The sequence below is a fragment of the Leucoraja erinacea genome, chromosome 21 (genome assembly GCF_028641065.1).
Source record: "Leucoraja erinacea ecotype New England chromosome 21, Leri_hhj_1, whole genome shotgun sequence".
Lineage (NCBI taxonomy): Eukaryota > Metazoa > Chordata > Chondrichthyes > Rajiformes > Rajidae > Leucoraja > Leucoraja erinaceus.
Window position 1 is genome coordinate 31,118,143 of NC_073397.1, and position 22,319 is coordinate 31,140,461.

General features: G+C 41.7%; 1 protein-coding gene across 1 annotated transcript in view; it reads right to left on the reverse strand.

The window, feature by feature from the left end:
• The window catches only part of LOC129707466 (stathmin-3-like), a 28,522-nt gene extending 11,983 nt beyond the window's left edge, over nt 1–16,539 (reverse strand). The window contains exon 1 of the mRNA XM_055652513.1: nt 16,359–16,539. Within this exon, the coding sequence (XP_055508488.1) occupies nt 16,359–16,377 (19 nt within the window). The 5' untranslated portion in view covers nt 16,378–16,539. The remainder of the gene's footprint in view (nt 1–16,358) is intronic.
• Between the last annotated feature and the right edge of the window lie 5,780 nt (nt 16,540–22,319).

A 22,319-nucleotide genomic window follows, 5' to 3' on the forward strand; every position in this document is an offset into this window, starting at 1 on the left:
AGATTTAAGGGGCTATCGGATTGTTTTTACTGCCATCTCTGCCAGGCCTCATCCAGAATAGGAAGGAACTGCAGGTGTTGGTCTAACACCAAAGATGCATGCTGGACTAACTCAGCTTGCCAACATCTATGGAGAGAAGGAATAGGTTTCGGGACAAGACCCTTCTTCAGACTGGTAAACTGGCTGAGGCTGAAAAGCGCAATCATTTCAAGGGTGGATAGGGAGGAACTGTGTTCAACCTCCTGACTTCGAGCAGTGGGAAATGTTTGCCCTCTGACAATAAAATGTGAAGAGCCAGCACTTTGCGAAAATAAACTCAACTTGTACATTTTTTTGGAGTAACCTTGAACTAGAAAATTACTTTAGATTTTAGTAATCAGTTTTCAAGAACAGGCAAATAAAGATCCTTAATTTTTTTTGATAAGCGAAAGGGTATTTAATCTCTTTTCATATTATGTCCTTGGCTAAACACAAAATGCTGGAGTAACTCAACGGGTCAGGCAGCATCGCTGGGGGAAATGGATAGGTGAGGTTTCAAGTCCTGACTGTTCTTCAGATTTTTATTACATAATGCCCATGGTTACTGGGTATGATTTGACCCATTGAATCTGTACTGCTCCAGGGATCTCCTACTGCTGATTGAGACACCGCACACATCGTCTTTTGAATTCTCTACCTCAGTGCTGTAGAGACTCGTTCACTGGATATATTCAAGACAAAGAATGCTAGATTAAAGGAATCAAGATGCTTGGGGTTGGTGCAGCAAAGGAGTGGTGATGTGCAAAAATCACCCATGATCTCATTGAAGGTAGACACAAAGTGCTGGAGTAACTCAGCGGGTCAGGCAGCATCTCTGGAGAAAAAGGGCGACGTTTCGGGTTGAAAACCTTCTTCAGACCCAACCCGACCTGAAACAACACCCCTCCTTTTTCTTCAGAGTTGTCGCCTGACCCGCTGGGTTACTCCACCACTTTGTGTCTACCATCGGTATAAACCAGCATCTGCAGTTCCTTTCTGCATAATGATCTCATTAAATACTGGAGCAGCCATAAGGTACCAAATCATCTAAAACTACTTCTATTTCTTATTATTTCTATGAAACATGTACCTATGAGGTGCTGAGTCAGTGATGGACATGGAAACTACACATTTCAGACAAATGAAGGGGCATTGTGTCTATGAAAGTAAGGACATTGTTCCAAAAATAGAGAAGTTGCATCCTACCGCCAAAGAAAAAAGGGTAGCCTTATGCATAATATTATAGATAATGGTATATATTGACAATATTGGTATAGATGTTATAGATGATGGTTGCTTCAATGGTTGTCCTCAATGGCAGGCTCCCCTGATAATTCCTCATGTCAGGTTGATCCTTTAACTTATGTGCAACATTTTCTTTTTAAGATCTGCGCTTGCATTCGGTTTCTTCAGCACACGTGTATACTTCAATCTTGCTGATGGAAAGTCAAGCATGCATTGCGTGCCAGTTGATGCCGCTGATGTGCTCTAAGTGGTCTCCACTGTAGACAAGTCATGTGTGGAAGTTCTCAATTATGTACGAATTGCACACAGAAAGCAATCCATTTTCATTTTCAAATCTATCGCACAACTGATACAAACGCCATGTGTTATATGATAGAATTTGTTAGGATTAATCCTTTTACTGTAATGTGTTCTTTGAACGATGTGTGAACCTTAGTGATTCATCATTGAGCATTCAGGTAGAGGTACTGTTAGACACATTTGCCGTTGTTATTAGTGCAATAAACTAGAACTGTTATCATATTACTTCAAATAAAGTAAATCATAACTTACTGATTTTAACTTTAGTTACCCATTGTATGCAATTATATTCTCTTATAATACAGGCAATATATTTTAAGTCAAGATTGTGATGAGATATCTTTCACCTGCCTGGACCATGTTCATAAGTAATAGGAGCAGAATTAGGCAATTTGGCCCATCAGGTCTACGCAATCTCCCTCCTAACCCCATTCTCCTGCCTTCTCCCCATAACCCCTGATGCCAGAATGACTTAAAGATTGATCATGGTTGGCGTGGACTCGGTGAACCAAAGGGCCTGTTTCCGTGCTGTATCTCTGAAGTCTAATGTTTACACGTAACTTCAATGTGTCATTTTACTCTCAAGCGACTGTGTTTCTGACTTTTGGCCAGTGGTAGCAGGGTTTATGAGCTTTCATTCAGGGAATTTACCTGGAATTAGCAAAATATTAATACTGAAATGCAAGAATGGTAGCTGTGTTTATTGAAATCAGTAAGGTCATTCAGTGAATTTTAAACCTACTCAAAATGCTGGTTTGATTTCTTTTAAAATTGATCGACGGAATAACATGTGGTGCAACTGTCTCATGTTTGAGCCAAATATTGAGAACACAATCTAGGTTCATGAAGCAAGACCTGGCAATAAATTAATATCCCGATAAACATAACTACAGTGTAAAGCCTTTAAACATTACAGAGGGCATAAAAACCTCTGCCATATAATGTTGCAGTGAAGTTGAGTAAAAAATTGCCTTCCTAAATCCTTTTCTTCCAGTCAATCACACCTCATAATTCTATATTTTCCACATAAAATAATTTTATGTGAAAAATTCACTGTGAAATATTATGGTTAATGTCACCATGAAAGACAGACGTTTCCAGGAATCTTGTGTTAACATCATTTGTTCTGGATGTTGACAGTTCTGAGATTTTTCTCAAACCTATCAAAATATAATATAATGATACAGGCTCCTCCAGAAACTTCCCCTTCTTTAGAGTGGTGTCAGTGTCTTACTTGTTACACAAAGAAGGAAGTTATTCAGCCCATCAGATCCATGCCAATACCCAATAGACCACAGTTAACAGTGAACCTTTCTAACATTTCCTTATCATGGTCTGCTTTGATCTGTTTTCACACCTTACCCCTCCATATCTCTATGTCTCCCTCTCCCCAGAATCTCAGTCTGAAGAAGGGTCTCGACCTGAAAGGTCACCCATTCCTTCTCTCCAGAGATGTTGCCTGTCCCACTGAGTTACTCCAGCAATTTGTGTCTACCCATCAACTCCATTCCTGTACTGCTGTAAACTATTCTCTTGCATGTTCAGCAACTACCCTTGAAGCCTCAACAGAGCAAATGCTGATGCCATTTTCTACTTGGGTAAGGTACATCTAGGTGATGTACACTCTGCCTGCAGTGTGGAAATCCTCACGAGAAATATATTTCCTGCAAATGTCTGAATTTAATTTAGTTTAGAGATACAGCGTGGAAACAGGCCCTTCGGCCAACCAGCAGACCAGCGATCCTCACACATTAACACTATAATGCACACTAGGGACATTTACAATTTTACCGAAGCCAATTAAACCTCAAACCTGCATGTCTCTGGAGTGTGAGAGGTATCTGTAGCACATGGAGAAAACCCACACGGTCTTGGGGAGAATGTACAAACTCCGTACAGATAGCACCAATAGTCAGGATTGAAACTGGGTCAATGGCGCAGTAAGGCTGCAATTCTACCATGATGCTGTAGATATAACATAATTTATAACATACAACATATGTAAAGTTATATTACAAACTTGCATAGCGGGATGAAACGGATTTAGTGTGTCTCCTAGTCAATTCCTAGTGCTCTATAATGATGTTAAGGAATGAAATGCATGAATTGCTTTGCCATAGATAATTTTATGTTGGCAGTTCTTTGTGAAAATCCTTGTTCACGAGGGGTATAAGCCACTAATCTACTCAGAAATAAGGCCATGCATGATGAGCAGACTTCCCCGTCCTGCCCCTTCCACATCTGCTGTTCTTCAGGCTCCAGACATAAGTGCAAACATAATAATGCATTTGCCATGCTTTCAAACGATAACAAAATTCTGGGCAAGACTCAAAATTGGGCAACACAGCACTCAAAACTGAGCATGTTCAATCAAAATTTTAGGGTGATGAATCTGTGGAATTCATTGCCGCAGAATGCCGTGGAGGCCAAGTCAATGGCAGAGATTGATAGATTTGTGATTAGCGCGGGTGTCATGGGTTATGGGGAGAAGGCAGCAGAATGGGGTTGAGAGGGAAAGATAGATCATCTATCATTGAATGGTAGGGTAGACTTGATGGACTGAATGGCCTAATTCTGCCCCATACAACTCATGAACTTATGAACTTAAATTGGAACTATTATGTTTCAAAGACAAATTGATAAATGTTGAGTAAGAAGGAACTGCAGATGCTGGTTTATACCAAAGATAGTACAGTATTGGAGTAACTCAGCGGGTCAGACAGCATCTCGCTCGAAAAAGGATGGATAACGTTTCGGGTCAGACCCTTCGCCAGATGAAAGTAGAAGAGGGCGGGGGAAACTGGAGGGAGGAAAAAGCCAGGACAAATCAGGGCCGGCAATAGATGACTAAGGAAGGGTGGAGCCCACAATGGTCCATTGTTGGCTGGGGAAGTGGTGATAACAGGGATGCAGACAAACATTGAGAATGGGACCAAATATTGACAACTGGGCTGAATTCCAACAGTGAAGTGAGAGGTTCTCTTTGACTATATCTCTGCCATCATGGAGTCCTGATAAAAATTAGAATCAGCAGAAATGTTGAACCTCAGAATCTTTTAAATTTAATTTTAAACCATCATTTACTTACTATCCAATGTTTAGATTCTAGGACGGTTACAGCTCCCACACAGACCCATCGCAGTAATGCTGCAAAGCTAAATCTACTACTTCCATCTGTTGAGCTCCAGGTGTTTCACCACACGAGCGGAATGGTCGGTCCGTCAACCTTGGAGTGTTTAATATCGAACCTCGAGGTTAGCACGGTGGCGCAGCGGTAGAGTTGTTGTCTTGCAGCGCCAGAGAACCAGGTTTGACCCTGACTACGGGTGCTGTCTGTATGGCGTTTATACACAGCCTGCGTGGGTTTTCTCTGGGTGCTCCGGTTTCCTCCCACAATCCAAAGACGTGCAGGTTTGTAGGTTAATTGGCTTGGTAAATTGTCCCGAGTGTGTAGGAACTTCCAGGTCTTTATGGGTGCTGTCTTTTCGATTTATAGTATATAAACAGAAATTTTAAATGGCATCATTGGACAAATACCAAATTTGGTCCACTATATGAAGAAGTCAATTTAGTTTGGAGTCGGGGGTATTTATACTCAAATGGTCAGTGATACCAGAGATCATAGCCTCTGAATTAAAGGGCATATTTTAGAAAGGAGCTGAGGAGGAACTTCTTTAGTCAGAGGGCAGTTAATCTGTGGAACTCATTGCCATAGCGGGCTGTGGAAACTGTCAGTGGATGTTTTTAAGGCAGAGATAGACAAATTCTTGATTAGAAAGAGTGTCAGGGGTTATGGGGAGAAGGCAGGAAAAAAATGGGATTAGATCAGCCATGATTGTTTAAGAAGGAACTGCAGATGCTGGAAAATCGAAGGTACACAAAAATGCTGGAGAAACTCAGCCATGATTGAATGACGGAGTAGACTCGATGGGCCAAATGGCCTGATTCTACTGCTATAACTTGTGAAGAGTTTTATGGGTGTTAGTGCACCGGATAATGAATAGATGTGGAACACTATTAAAAGCTAGTCAGCCTCAGACTGCCTAAGAGCAGATGCTACCGAGGAAGTGTGAATAGTCTGAGCAATGATGTAATTTGACTTGGCACAGAAATCTCAGCGGACACAAGTGCATCTCTAACCAGGCAGCTCAGAGTTAGGTTTCCAGAGACGCAGAAAGACGGTTATCATCACCTTTCATTTTGATTTGCTTCATGTTGAAATAAGCAGCACCAAATGAATACATTCTGGGCCACTGTGTCAATATCAACCACTCAACACTGGGCTAATTTTCAGTAACAGTGATTATTTATCACTGGCGTTTGAATTAATTCCCGTACTTCCCAGATTTACCACTGGTTGGCAAGATCCCATTTGGTTCGTGAGGCTTCCAGCGCGGGCAGCGCTGATTTCGGCGTCGCGAAGTTCTGGGCTCCCTTTGTCGGGGGCCCCCGGTGTGGGTCTCTGTCCGGCGTGGCCTGTGGACTTCGGGAGCCACGGCCTCCGGTAGGAAGTGGCCGATTCGGAGCTCCAAGCCGCTGAGGTTGTTCTCCCGTTCCGACGTCGGAGTTCCATCATCCCGGCAAGCGGGCCTGAACATCGGGCCACCCGTAGCGGCGACTGCGGAGGGCTCGATAGATCCCAACCATGGGTGAACATCAAAGAACATCAGAGGAAGATGACTGAACTTTTGGTACCTTCCCTCACAGTGGGAAACTTTGATTCTACTGTGTGGGGATGTTTTATGTTGGAGTCTATGGTGTGTTGTGTTCTTTTTTTATTCATATGGCTGTATGGTGAACACACATTTCACTGTACCAATTGGTACATGTGACAAATAAATGTATCTTGTATCTTGAAGAAGGGTTTCGGCCCAAAACGTTACCTATTTCCTTCGCTCCATAGATGCTGCCTCACCGGCTGAATTTCTCTAGCATTCATTACCTAAGCATGGTCATTTTTATTTATAAAAATATGAAAAGGAGAAATTTCAGATAAATGTATTCAAATTTCCACAACTATGAACTCAGACTGCAACGTCAGACATTTTAATTTTGTAATCTTGCTCATGGAATTGTTTTTTTTTTAAATGCTCATTTGTGGATTGTGGGTGTTATCGGCAAAGTCATCGTTTATTGTCCGTCACTAATTGCTCTTGAACTGATTGATTTCTTGGGTGCTTTTAGATTCGATCACCTTGCTGTAAAAGTGGCTCAGCTCAAAGGACCAGATCATAAAATCATAAGTGATAGTAGAATTAGGCCATTCAGCCCGTTAAGTCTACTCCGCCATTCAATCCTGACTGATCTATCTCTCCCTCCTGACCCAGTTCTCCTGCCTTCTCTCCAGAACCCCTGACACCAGTACTAATCAAGAATATATCTATTTGGGCCTTAAACATATCCACTGACTTGGCCTCCACATCCTTCTGGCAAAGAATTCCACAGATTCATCACCCTCTGACTAAAGAAAGATTGGGCAAGGAAGGCAAATTTCCTTCTCCAAAGTGAAGCAAATGCCTTGTTCAATGACAATCTAGTGGTCCCAATGTTTATTCTAGTTGGTTTTCATTTAATTTTGCTTTTTAATTAACTGAGCCCTCCTTCCTGTTGTTACGATGACAAATGAACTCCAGCTCAAAGTCTTAGCTTTTGGAAGACTAGTCCGCAATATTATTATCGCCCTTTTTAAAAAATGTTAACCGAATTAACCGATAAACTGGAATAGGTGCAGAGATGATTTACATGGATGTTGCCAGGACTCAAGGGCCTGAACTATAAGGAGAATTTCAGCAGGCTAGGGATGTATTCCTTGGAGCTCAGGAGGATGAGGGATGATCTTATAGAAGTGAATAAGATCACGAGAGGAATAGATAGAGTAAATGCACAAAGTCTTTTACTTAAAGCCCTGTCCCACAGTACGAGTTCATTCCAAGAGCTCTCCCGAGTTTGCCCTGATTCAAACTCAGAGATTTACGGTAATGGCCACTCGTCGGTACTAGGGGCTCTCGTGGACATTTTTCAACATGTTGAAAAATGTTCACGAGTCTTCCCGTGCTTACTTGCCGTTAGCGAGTATTCCCGAGTACCTGCCGTTAGCGTTACGAGCCGCTAAGAGACGTCCCCGAGCTCCGACGTACCTGCTACCTTCATTCTCCGTGCTTACCATGAGTTTGGTTTTTTTAAAACTCGGGAGAGCTCTTGGAATGAACTCGTACCGTGGGACCGGGCTATTAGAGTAGGGGAATCTAGAACCAGAGGGCAGGTTTAAGTGAAGTGGGAAAGACTCAGGAACCTGAGGGGCAATTTTATTTTTTACACAGAGAGGGGTAGGTATATGGAACAAGCTGCTTTAAATGTCATTGATGCAGGTATGGTTAAAAAAACATTTGGACAGGCACATGGATAGGATAGGTTTAGAGGGATATGAGCAAACATGGGCAGGTGGGACCAGTGTGGATGGGGCGTGTTGGTTGGCATGGGCAAGTTGGGCCAAAGGGCCTGTTTCAATGCTGTATGACTATTATTAGGCCAGGTATCAGTGTTTTCAGAGGAAGTGTGGCTCTGCAGTCTCTATGTCTAGTACAATAGGCAGCCAGATAATAAAATCATGAATCTGGGCAGGAATCTTTTATTGCTCAGTCTCACACACAATATAAATGAAAAGTGGAAACAATTTCAAAACAACAGATGTATTAAAATACAGTATGTCTGTTCAGCATATTCAGAAACATTATTTATCTATTTTATGGCAAATTTAAAAAATCTGAGTTATTTTCAGTTGGGGAAGAGTAATAGGCTCCTCTTTATATGTTATCTAGGCCATTAACTTTGCCATATATTAACAGGCAGGACATAATGAAAGCGATTTTTGTTCTCTCTACGCCATCTAATAACCTTCATTTCCCCCCTACAAGCACCCACGCTACAATTCAATTTGGGCATGTTGGTTATATATATTGCATCTTATTTCAATAATTGGAAGTAATGTTTGTTCCAACAGCAGAAGAAAGGGTTGCTAATCATGTATAATAAATAAAAATGGAAGGCATTAGAAATTGTAACACAGTGGCACATGGCACAGCGGTAGAGTTGCTGTCTTACAGCACCAGAGACCTGGGTTCAATCCTGACTACGGGTGATGTCTGTAGGGAGTTTATATGTTCTCCCTGTGGTAGTCTGTGGAGATGATAAACATGAAAGGCGTAATGATGATACATTGTACCATTCATTTTATATCCTTAAAAGATTTTTTTAAATCTCAAGTACCATTGATGTCAGTGTCAGTCACAATACTGGGAGCAAATGGGAAATCTCATTGAAACCTGCCCAATAATGAAAGGCCTACACAGAGTGCATGTGGAGAGGATGTTTCCAGTAGTAGGATAGTCTAGAACCAGAGGGCACATCCTCACAATAAAAAGCCTTACCTTTACAATGGAGATAAGGAGGAGGTTCTTTAGCCAGAGGATGGTGAATTTGTGGAATTCATTGCCACAGATGGCTGTGGAGGGCAAGACATTGAGTATTTTCAAAAGAGAGATGGGCAGGTTCTTGATTTGTAAGAGTGTTGAAGGTTAGGGGAGCAGGCAGGATTGAAATGGGAAAATAGCTCATTCAGAATGGTGGAGGAGACTCGATGGGCTGAATGGCCTATTTCTGCTCTTACATCTTATGGTCTCAAACCAGCTGGCACTATGGCGAGATATCATTAAAATTATTGTTGAATTATTTGTTATAATTTTATGCTTTTATTTCAGTATGAATAATCAATAGAGTCCAATTTTAAATTGAAATACTGCTCTTACATCTTATGGTCTCAAACCAGCTGGCACTATGGCGAGATATCATTAAAATTATTGTTGAATTATTTGTATTAATTTTATGCTTTTATTTCAGTATGAATAATCAATAGAGTCCAATTTTAAATTGAAATACTTTTCCAACTTTTGGTGACTGCAGAACTCCAGTGAGAGTGGCACAGCGGTAGAGTTACTGCCTTACAGCACCAGAGACTTGGGTTTGATCCTGGCCATGGATGATGTCTGTATGGAGTTTATACGTTCTCCCTGTGACCACATGGGTTGTCTCCAGGTGCTCTGGTTTCCCCCACACTCCAAAGACACACAGAATTATAGGTTAATTGGCTTTGATAAAATTGTAAATTGTTCCTAGTGTGTAGGATAGTGCTAGTGTACTGGGTGATCGCTGGTTGACGGGGACTCAGAGGGCCAAAGGGCCTGTTTCCGCGCTGTATCTCTGAAGTCTAAAGTCTAACAGCATGTATTAATCTTTTGCCTATCCCCAATTTCCAGTACAGCAGTTATCAAGGGAAGGGTGTAAATAATGAGTCTATTAGTTTAGATAATTTAATCCCAGCGTCATCAGAGGATGTTAGTTAGGCTTCCAACTCAGTCCAGTTTATTCTTTACTACACAGAAACATTTCAGATGCACCTGATATAATTTACTAATATACTTTAATGTAATCAAGCAGTTAATACCTATCTTCAATTAACACATATCTGGAACACATACACTTTTATATATCATTTCTAACGATGGTATCTCTGTAGCTCTGCAGTCTGAATGAATTCCTATTGGCATGCGAGGATAATTGATCTTTTGCTTCTACATTTTTCACATTATTTATCCACTATTGTGGTGCAGCTTTGATGCCAATATGCACATGGAGCGGTGGGTTTTATTTAAACCCACCAAATAGCACTTTTCAACGTACGGTTATCTCATTCTCATGCAGCCATTCTTTATCGCTAGATTTATCAAAGTGGAACAGATTAATTGTGCAGAAAAAGAATGACATATCCAACGATTAGATCATCGGAGAAAGAGATTTGAATACCATGTGCGGCTCTGGTCTCAGATGAATAATGGAACCACTCATAGGTCTAATTTCACAGAGCATTTGAACATTATATACTCCCCTATAATCCCTCTCATAAAATTGTATTACATCATAAAACTTGTAATGTGTACGCAGTGACAATATTGCACTACGGCTTGGAGGGCAATATGAAGGGTATAATGGCCATCACCAAATTATCTGCCATGAGTTATCACCATGGTTGTCTGTATTAGTAAAATGAATTACACGTGGAAGTAGTTAAGAGAAGAGTAATACTGTTTTAGGATGTGGATGTCATCTGAGCTCTCAAACGTCTTATGGCCATCATGAATTATGGCCATCTGTTCTTGGTCATGAAATTACATTATTTGAAAATTCCTTCCAAAAGTTGATACTAGTCGTTATTAACAACATATACCAGTCGGAAAAATTCGAAATTAGAATCATTCACTCTTTGATGATGCTATCTCCTATAAACTAAACAAGTGAAGTGATCTTTTATGAGATCAACTAGATATTAAGAGCAATCAATTTGAAATGTTGAGTGTTTAATTTGTGATGGATTTGAGTCCCATCCCTCTATTTTCATTGTTCAAGCTCGATAGTTCACTTCCTTTATATGTTGTGCCATAACAATTTCACGTATTTCGGGTGAGTTTACATCTGCAGCGATGAAAATGGTGCACGGAAGCAGGCAAGTCAACCATTATCCCTTCAGTGTTGAGTTAGTACTTGTTCTGGAAGTGGCTGCATCCTTACTCAGTACCTATCGTTCTCTCACACCTCACTCTCTCTCCATCACCTGTACCTTTCGCATGCCTGTGCATGATTAATTGACGGGTAATTTTGAATAAAGGCGGAAGGCAAACTGACCAGAATGATCAAATATCACATCTGTTACCTCCAATTGTAACCAATCTTTACCAAGCTGTGGGGCTGCAGAGGGATGTTGTCACCATGAGATTGTTGATCCTACATTAAGTAATGAGACATCTGGAATATCATCTTCCCACTGATTGTAAGTAAAAGACACAAACTATTGATATGAATGTATGCCGTAGGGAAGCTTCCCTCTCTAACAGAGAATTTGTGGAATTCATTGCCACAGACGGCTGTGGAGGGAGGCACTGGTTAGTTTCAAAGCGGAGATATCAGAGAAATAAATTGCTAGATTTAGCGGATGTCAGCTGACAATTTCCCCCATTGTTTCCAATGACCATGCAAAGGAAAGTTCCATTGTATCAACAAATAGCTTTATACTATAGCAACAGAACATTTGCTTTGTTTTCTGGGAGACAGTTTGGAAATCGTATTATGTTTTTTTTTTAATCCAGCAACAACCTTAACAGCATCTTGTAGCACATTAAACAAAAATCAGATTTGGAAATGCAAAAGAGGAATAGAAATCGCTGGAAACACAAGACAAGTCCCAGTGGCATTTACAGAAAGAAAGGCCAAATTAGTGTTTCAGGCAAGCAAATGGTTCTGCTGAAGTTACTCATCCAGTTGACAGTTTCCACCTTTTTCAATCATTGATATCTCATGGTGAATGTTCAAGAAATGTTGCCTTTCTTGAACAAGATTTAACCTATTTACAGCATTTCTTTACCAAATCTAAAACATAAACCTAACAATGGTTTGGGATTCTGATCGGAAAAATATAGGAGGCAAAGATTGAGTGAATTATAGTAAACTAACTATTATCTGAAGACAATAATGAAATTATTTTACCTAAGCAAGATATGATGGATTGCAACTTTGCAATAAACAGTCAAAATGGTGGGAAGACATCCGTGGGTTTTCTCCGGGATCTCCAGTTTCCTTCCACACTCCAAAGATGCACTGGTTTGTAGCTTAATTAGCTTGGTATGTGTGTGTGGGATAGTGCAAGTGTGCGGAAATCGCTGGTCGGCACGGACTCGGTGGGCTGAAGGCCCTGTTTCCGCGCTGTGTCTCTAAACTAAACTAAACTTAAACTTAAGCAATAAATCGAGTCAATGAAACATTTCACGTCAGGCACCATAATGCATAGAAAACCACCAAAAGGAGCAAACAGTGAATAATTGCACTAAATTTCTCATACCGTGAATATAATTTAGAATCCAGTTGTGTATATTGTGCTAGATACAACATTATATTTGTATTGAGGTGAATCCAAGCCCAAATTGCACTCTATTAACATACATGTCCTTGTGCGCGTGGTCCTTTGGGATATCAAGTATAATACACTTTAAATACATCAGGAAACAGCTGAAACATCATTACCTAGCGGCAAGTAATTTATCCGTTTTGTGATGAAAAGCTGAAACATCTGCTTAAAAGGCAATTACACTTTCCTGCGTATGGAAAGATTTCATTGTGAAAACACTGCAAGCACATCAGCGAGAATAAGGCTTCTAACAAATGTAATGATTCCAGGTTGTCAGGTGTGCCAAATATGTTTCTCAAGGTGATTCGCTTTTCTTCTGCACTTACACTGTGTGTAGCACACTAATGCCTTAATTAATATACAAATATGCACTTGGTAAAATAAACATGCACAAAAATGTAAATATAAAGACTACCACAAAACATCTTTGTTTTATTACTTTTCGGGGAAATTATTTTAATATGGCAAAAATAACAAAGTAAATGTCCAAAAGCATATTGAATACCAAATGCCCTTCTGTGCTTTCTTAATATTCATTTTTTTCCCTGTGGTTGAGTACCTAAAAATAATATAGACAGCTGAGGTTTATGTAGAGAAAATGGAAGAAAGTAACAAAGTATAACATGCTGGAACTATAAATTCTAATGGATGTTCATATTTTCAATGAAGTGAACAGGTACATGGAGAGGAAAGGTTTAGAGGTATATAGTCCAACCCCAGGCAAAAGGGACTAGCTTGGATGGGGCATCTAGGTCAGCATGGATGAGATGGGCCAAAGTGCCTGTTTCCATGCTGTATGGCTCTATGACTCTATGAAGGTTTACAAGATGTATTTACTGGATCCCAGTCTGCACTATGACTTATAGTCTATGCTGGGAAGTAATGTTTTATTAGCATTATTAATTGGACTACAGATGTTCTAAACAGGAAAAAAGAAATGGCTGCACAGAACCGGTTTCAAAAATCTACGCAGATGATCCATTGCACAAAACAATGAGTGGTGTAAATTATGATGTTCTGTTTACAATATAAACAAATTAAGCCTAACACACAAGCTACATGTTTAACCAAGAAACCCAATCCCAAGCCACATGAGAATCTAAAATGGCATATTTTATTGTTTCCTGATCTTATTCTGGTGTTTTGGAACGTAGTTTATGTTGTAACAGTAATTCTGTTTTGTCCATTGTAAATGTCGATGGTTTGTTTACAGTATAAACTCATTAAGCCTCTCGGCATTTTATTACCGGACTCCCCACTTATCTTGCACCACAAATATAGGTGATCTTGCAGTATAGGTGATCTGGCAATCACAGTCACTGCCTCCGTTTGATGCGGGCTTTAGCTGTGACGACACGGCCTATAGGCCTGGCCTTGCACTGCAGATGCTGCAACCCTCTGTCACCCATGGCAGCAAAATAACTCTCTTGTTATAATAAAGCCACATCATGTTTTAATTTCTTCCAAATACCATGCAAGTTTATAGCTTGCCAACCAAGTGCGTTAACCTCAGTCTAATTAATTCAAAGCAAGGAAATGCACCCCAGAATCTGCATCTGGGCCGCTTATTATCTCCATGCTTCGATAATTGCAGAAAATAGAAGGTCAGGGATTTGTAGAAAAGCAATTGAATTATTGAAACAATTGAAAGTCATTTTCCATGTCTGTTTTAATTTAATAGCATGGAATCATATGATGCATGTCTCATATTAAGTATTTAACATGCTAGGATATCACTTCTTATTTAGCATCCTTTCCATCTTCACCATCACTGTTGCTTACATGTATGTCCCTCAATGCAATAAATGCCTTACAGGTACCTTATTGCTGTTAATTCTATGCACACAAGGCTTAGGCCAACTGGGAAACAATAAACAATGGCATTTTAGATTCCCAAGTGGCATTGGGATTGGGTATTTGGTTAAACATTTAGCTTGTGTGTTTGTCAGCATGTAGATAGCTTATTACTGAATGTCAAGTTAGTTATTGTCCTATAACATAAGTGTGCATAGGTGGTTTCGATGCTACTTTGCCATTGGGTTTGGTTTTTTGGCTGAGCGCTTATCCTGGTGTTAGAACACAAGTGCTTTATGTTGTAACAGTAATTCTATTTTGTCCATAGTTTATTATCTTGTGTATATATGGAGAAAAATTATTAAAACAATAGATAGCATTCAGAATTATTGCCTGGGTGCTTTGGGAAGCAAACTTTAATTAGCAAAGACTTAGCCCAGTATTGTAAATGCACTCTGGAGTATCTAGGGCATTTTTGTTGTTGCATACCCCAAGGTATGCAATCAAAGAATTTCCCTGTGCCTTGTCACATGTGATAATAAAGTATTCAATTCCATTCCATTGTACCCGATTTATGCCAAGGACATGGCAGTTTTTTCAAACTGTGAATATATTATTCACCTGAGAAATTGCTTTGAAATTTTGCAGAGTCAGTGCCAGCTTCTTTGCAGTGATCTCCATTCTACAACATCATTTTCTTTACAGCTTACTAACCGTAAAACCACAGAGTGGACACATTGCTCATCTCCCCTTCATCATCCATGTTGTTGTTGTTGGTCTTGTCACAGCTTACCCAACATGCCCTTCTCCTACCCTTTAAATGTGAAGATCCTTTCAAATAAACTCCCCAAACAAAACCCCATTTGGTGCTTCCAGAAAATCTAAGCAGTTCCTTGATGCATCCACACTGCGCCCACAAATGATTAACCTCTGTTCATTTATATTGCATTGGGAATTGACTTCATTCGAGAAGAATGAATGCTTGCCTGACTCCCTCAGCAACACGGTAAAGGCACCATTGTTTTAGTATTCCTCCACAAACAGCATGCTTTTTTTCTCATTTATGTTTTATTTCTATCACAAAGAACCATTATACAATGTTCCTGTACTCCAACTAAAAAATCTATGTCCAGCAATTAACATTAACTATTAATTTTTCTCTAACATGGGTTAATAACGCAGGTTAAATTATTCTGGGATTTGGTTTCTCAGCAAAGAAATGGCAAATCATTTTTAACAGGAACTATCTCATAACAATCAAAGTTTTCTTTATTTAATTGGAAATGTGCAGAAATCTAACAGCAAGACCGGTATAGTGGTGGATTTCAGTCCCGCTATAAATTCCTGGCTGTAACTGGCCTGAAAATGTAACATCCCCAGATTGCAGTTTTTCCCTCGTTTAATCATATTACTGACCTAGTTTCAGTGACATTCCGCAGCCAATGCAAATTACTAACTACGCAAGCTTGTGTCATCACTGTGCTTACAATCAATGTTATTCCTGATCAATTTATTCGAAAGGCAATTCACCCTCGGGGTATACAGACAAACAGACCTTTTACATTTTCCTGTCCACCCAGGAAAGAAATATGGCTGCTGGGTGGAAACTTCTGCATTAAGTCAAATTTGCCTCATACTGCTTGTGGAAGACTGAGAAAAAAAATGCTAATCATTTCCTTTCCCATTGATTTAATAATACACCTCAGATGTATCAGCTATTCCATGTGCATCATCATTTCACACTGCAGCATCTGCACTTCCATGAGAATAAAAATGCAGCATTTTTAAAATAATCATTTAAAGCAATCAATTGAACGAACTGCAATACATGTGTAACCTACTGATTCTGATCTGCCCTTGGAAAATGAAATGCTTCCAGATTTTTTCAACACAAAATCTGGCTCTCCAAAAAAAAAAAGATTAACATGCAAAATGTATACACAAAGCTAAAATCATTTTTTATATTGAAAATAAAAATGTATTTACATACCGGCCATGGTGCTAGACATGATGATGTAGGATGTGGAGAGTCAAGGAGCAGGAATGAGATGGGTTTGTGCTGCAGTGATGTGCAGGAGGATGTCTGAACAAGGCACTGCCTCAGTGCTGTGTGAATAGCAGAAGGGGAAGAGCAAAAGCAACCTGTTCGAGACAGGAAATCTGAATGGTGCTGCTAGTCCTTTGATGTCACTGCTGCACTGCCTCCTTCTCTGCACAATGAATATTAATTTGCTAATAGTGCAAAGATCTCCCAGTCTTAAATCGTTTTGGAAAATAAATGACACAGGATACTTTAAAACTCCCCCACTAATTGCACAGTCCAAATGGAAGCTGCCTCATCCAGTTTGACATTGCAGATTATTATTTTACAAACCTAAATGTATTAATATTTTATGTTTTCTGCATTTGTGAAATAGCCTTTGGAAGATCAGAATAAACACTGCGGACCTCTGAGCTGAAGAATTCTTTTGTGTACAGATTGAAGCACTTTCAAGTGCCAAAGCAAGTCTAGGAACCTGCGTTTAAAGCATTTATGACAAATATTACAATTCTATTAACCTTTACATTACTGTACACTGCATTGCCTTTCAGTGTGCTAACTCAATGTAACAGAAAAATATTATTTATCTTCTATGGTGTTATTCACTGGCAGTGCAATGCAGAGACCCCTTTCCCTGGAATGCCCCAAGCTTTCTCCAGCTGCAAAAGGTGGCATTAATTTTAATGCTTTTCAGTGGCATTTAAAAAATATTAAAATTTGAAATAAATTAAAAGAATTAAGATCCATTAAAAATCCAACTAAAGTCAGTAAAATGCATAAAAACACGAAGGAAAATAATGCAACAGTGACATTAAAAAATGTTAAAATATGGTACATTTTAAAAATCAAGATCCATTAAAAATATAAATAAAGTCAATAAAAATGCATAAAAACATGAAGGAAATTGAAGCAACTGTAGGTCATACAGCCCCTCGTGTCTGTTCTGCAAAACAGGGTAATCAAAGTTAATCCTTCAACATTCAATATAGAACAGTACAGCAACAGTACAGGCCCTTTGGCCCACAATTTCCATGCCAAACTCGATGCCAAGTAAAACTAATCTCCTTGTATATGCCCCTATCATATCTGCCTCCACCACTACACCTGGCAAAGTGTTCTCGGCACCCAAGTCAAGTCAAGTGAGTTTATTGTCATGTGTCCCTGATAGGACAATGAAATTCTTGCTTTGCTTCAGCACACAAAACATAATAGGCATTTACTACAAAATACACCCAATGCCCTCTGTGTAAAATAACACTTGCCCTGCACATTTCCTTTATTCTTTGCCCCTCTCACCTTAAAACTATGCCCTCTAGTCTTTGACATTTCCACCCTGGGAGAAAGGTTCTGACTGTCTACCCAATTTATGGCTCTCATAGATTTATATGCTGAGACCATAAGACACAGGTGCAGAATTAGGCCATTCGGCCCATTGAGTCCGCAATAACTGGTCTCTCCCCAGCCTCCAGATTTATTGTCTAATTAGCCATCAGTGTAGGTTAATAGCAGAAAGAACCAAAGCAGGCGATTGCTGGACATGTATGAGAAGGAATAAATTGTAGGGAGCTGGCATGCGTCAAATGGCATCTTTGGTGTCATTGTAAGGTAACAAGACATGATAGAAACATAGAAAATAGGTGCAGGAGGAAGCCATTCGGCCCTTCGAGCCAGCACCGCCATTCATTGTGATCATGGCTGATTCATTGTGATCATGGCTGATATGGTAAGATTCCTCTTAAAAATTATTCCTATAATATCATTCGTGATACAACACAGTGAACAATATTTTCAAAGGTCATTTCTTTTATAAAAACAATGCTCTTGATTTTTGCTGATTGTTTGATGTTGTACGAGGGTCTTCATATCAGTTTCTTGATTTTTTTAAAATCATCAATACTAACGCGTGGATGTGTTGGTTCTTACAGTGTAATTAAGAGCCCAACTTAATTGTGGAATTAATTTCAAAAGTTGAAGTTGAGTAGTGGACAGGATAATATGCACCTTTTATCACTTACAATAATTGCAAAGGCCAATTGCCATATTTATTTCTGAGGAGAAACCATAGAAAGAATGTTATACTTTTTACATGTATTTTGTACCTTCTTCGTTCAGTTTAGTTTAGAGATACCCCTTGGAAACTGGCCCTTCGGCCCACCGAGCACACACCAACCAATGATCACCCTCACACTATTTCGATACTAGACGCTGGGGACAATTTACAGAAGCCAATTAACCCACAAACCTGCCGCTTTGGGAATGTGGAAGGAAAAAGGAGCACCCAGAGAAAACTTTGTAGTCACAGGGAGAACGTACAAACTCCGTACAGACAGCACCCAAGGTCAGGATTGAACCCTGATCTCTGGAGCTGTAAGGCAGCAACTCTACCGCGGCACGCACACCCCCATCCACATTAACGGGACAGAGGTGGAACGTGTTTCTAGCTTCAGGTTCCTGGGAGTCAACATCTCCGATGACCTCTCTTGGACCCACAATACCTCTACTCTGATCAAGAAGGCTCATCAGCGTCTCTTCTTCCTGAGGAGACTGAAGAAGGTCCATCTGTCTCCTCAGATCCTGGTGAACTTCTACCGCTGCACCATCGAGAGCATCCTTACCAACTGCATCACAGTATGGTATGGCAACTGCTCTGTCTCCGACCGGAAGGCACTGCAGAGGGTGGTGAAAATTGCCCAACGCATCACCGGTTCCACGCTCCCCTCCATTGAGTCTGTCCAAAGCAAGCGCTGTCTGCGGAGGGCGCTCAGCATCACCAAGGACTGCTCTCACCCCAACCATGGACTGTTTACCCTCCTACCATCCGGGAGGCGCTACAGGTCTCTCCGTTGCTGAACCAGCAGGTCGAGGAACAGCTTCTTTCTGGCAGCTGTCACTCTACTCAACAACGTACCTCGGTGACTGCCAATCACCACCCCCCCCCCGGACACTTATTATTATTTATTCAAATCGTTTGCTATGTCGCTCTTCCAGGGAGATGCTAATGCATTTCGTTGTCTCTGTACTGTACACTGACAATGACAATTAAAATTGAATCTGAATCTGAATCTGAATCTGTGTCTTGTCTTGGAGCTGGGGTAACAAACCAGTTACTATCCTTCCTGATCAATTCATCAACCAACACTCAATCAGCACTCTTTATCTTTCCCATTGCTCTATTAATTGTACTTGAGTTTGACATGAATACATGACTGTATTCATGTATAGGGTATCTGATTTCGATACCAAAGCAAAGCTTTTCACTGTAGAAACTAAACAAAAACCTGCAGATGCTGGTTAATACACAAAAGGACACAGTGCTGGAGTAACTCAGCGGGTCAGGCAGCATCTCGGGAGAACATGGATAAGTGACGTTTTGGTGCCTGAAGAAGGGTCTCGACCTGATACATCACCCATCCATGTTCTCCAGAGATGTTGCCTGACCTGCTGAGTTACTCCAGCATTTTGTGTCCTTTTCACTGTACCTTAGTACATGTGGTAATAATAAACCTTAACCTAAATCAAAGCCAGCACAATATCTGATTCCATGCACGATAATTAATCTACCAACACATGGTGCCTAATGCCATGATCCTCCATGACCCACCCACCCTCCAAGACTGCCAGTATGTATTCCTTCACCTCGATTACCACTGTACACCACTGCAAAGGCCTTACGAGGGTCCTTTCCAGGTACCACAACACAGCACCACGGCTTTTGTCATCATCATGGGCAGATGGACACAACTGTGTCGCAGATGCGTTGTCCCACACCGCCATCAACGCCATCCACGCTCGTGGTGGCCGGCCAGCGAGAGGATGAAGAGATGCTTGCCTACCGCACCTTCATCTCAGGCCTATTGTTGGAGGATGTGCGATTCGGGTCCGCTCACACCACGCTCCTTTGCGACGCGTCTACTGGGCAGCAAAGACCCATCATCCCCGCAGCCTGGCGCCACCGGATTTTCGACATGGTTCATGGTTTGGCTCACCCTTCTACCCGGGCAACAGCAGCACTGATGGCAGCCACGTTCATGTGGCACGGCTTGCGCAAACAGGTTGGCAACTGGACCTAGGGCGTGCATCCCCTGTCAAACCCCATAGATTCAGCGACACATCAAGGCACCACTGCAGAACTTCGCCCTGACGCACCGGCTTTTCAACCACATCCACGTCGACACCGTTGGACCGCTGCCCCCATCCACAGGTGTCACTCTGCTTTTCACCATCGTGGACCAATGCACGAGATGGCCGGAAGCCGTCTCGCTCTCGAATACCTCCACTGTGATGTGTGCACGTGCCCTCACTGCCCATTGGATCGCCTGCTTTGGTGTGCCGGTGGACATCTTCCCCTGACAGAGGTGCGCAGTTCACCTCCTGGTTGTGGTCAGCAAGGTTCCAGCTCCTTGCTGACCACAACTCAGCAGAAGCACACTACGGCCTACCACCCGCAAGCAAACGGCCTAGTGGAGCTTTTCACCGGCACCTGAAGGCATCCCTAAAGGCACGGCTCACGGGCCCGTACTGGATGGATGAGTTGCCGTGGGTCCTCCTGGGCATACGCACTGCCCCGAAAGAGGACCTGGCAATTTCACTCGGCCGAGCTGGTGTAATGCTTACGGTCCAAGGAGACTTCATCCCGGCGGCACGTGGACATCAGGAACCGCCCACGACCATGCTGGCGCGCCTCCGGGAGAAGGTGGGCATGCTCTCTCCAGTCCCAACGTCCCACCACGGAGTCACCACCACGTACGTCCCACCCGCCCTCCAGGACTGCCAGTATGTTTTCCTTCGCTGCGATTCCCACCGTACGCCACTGCAAAGGCCTTATGAGGGACCTTTCCAGGTACCACAACACAGCACCACGACCTTTGTCACCAACATGGGCGGCAGGCACGAGACTGTCTCCGTGGACCGTCTTAAGCGTCTTGGCACATTTGGACATTGACAAACCAGCGCAGGTGGCACAGCCCCGCCATAGACCACACCCGCCCTCAACTCTGCAGCTGCGACCCTGAACACACGAGACGCGTACACGAGATCAGGCCACCTCACTCGTGAGCCCAACCGCCTCCATTACTCCGGTTCTGGGCGGGGGGGGTGGGTCATGTGGTGGGCTGCGCCATTTGGTATCGAACCGTCGTAGGTCGGGCTCGAACTCTCGCATGGACCGGGTGTGATCTGGGCCAACCAATCACGTGGTCAGGGGGTTGGAATTTAATGGCGGCACTTAGAATTCGAAGGATTGGCAGTTGAAGTTTAACTCGAGTGCTCATGAGCGACGCCACAGTGGTAGTAAATGAATCAGTTAATTATTGAACAGAGTGTTTACACAAGGCCTGGACCTCTACAAATCCATCAATGCAAACCAGCAGAGGGATGTACAGTAACCGTGAGAGTCAGCACCATGTCTTGTTTCTTTGCACCACCTTTTATTTTACTGTCTTGTAGTATTCATGTATCATTTATATTTTTTGTGTGTTGTCTGAGTTCATGTACTTGTGATGTTGCTGCAAGTAAGATTTTAATTGTACCTGCCCCTCGCCATAGGTACATATGACAATAAACTCGACTTGACTTAACAAAATGAAGGAAAAAAAAGGATTGTGGACACTAGTGCCGGAGGAACTCAGCAGGTCAGGCAGCATCTGTGGAGGTGGCGTTTTGGGTCGGGTCCCTTCTTCAGACTGATTGGGTAGAGGGGAGAATGCTGGAAAAGAGATGTCAGGGGTGGGACCAAGTCTGGTCACCAAGTGATAGGTGTGGGTTAAATTGTAGATGGGTGGAGAAAGTGACAAAGGCTAGAGGTGGAAAGGAGGAAAACAAGTGTCACATCACGGAAGAAGAGGAGGAGTGAAGTGTAAAGCCAGAGAGAGAGAGAGAGAGAGAGAGAGAGAGAGAGAGAGAGAGAGATTG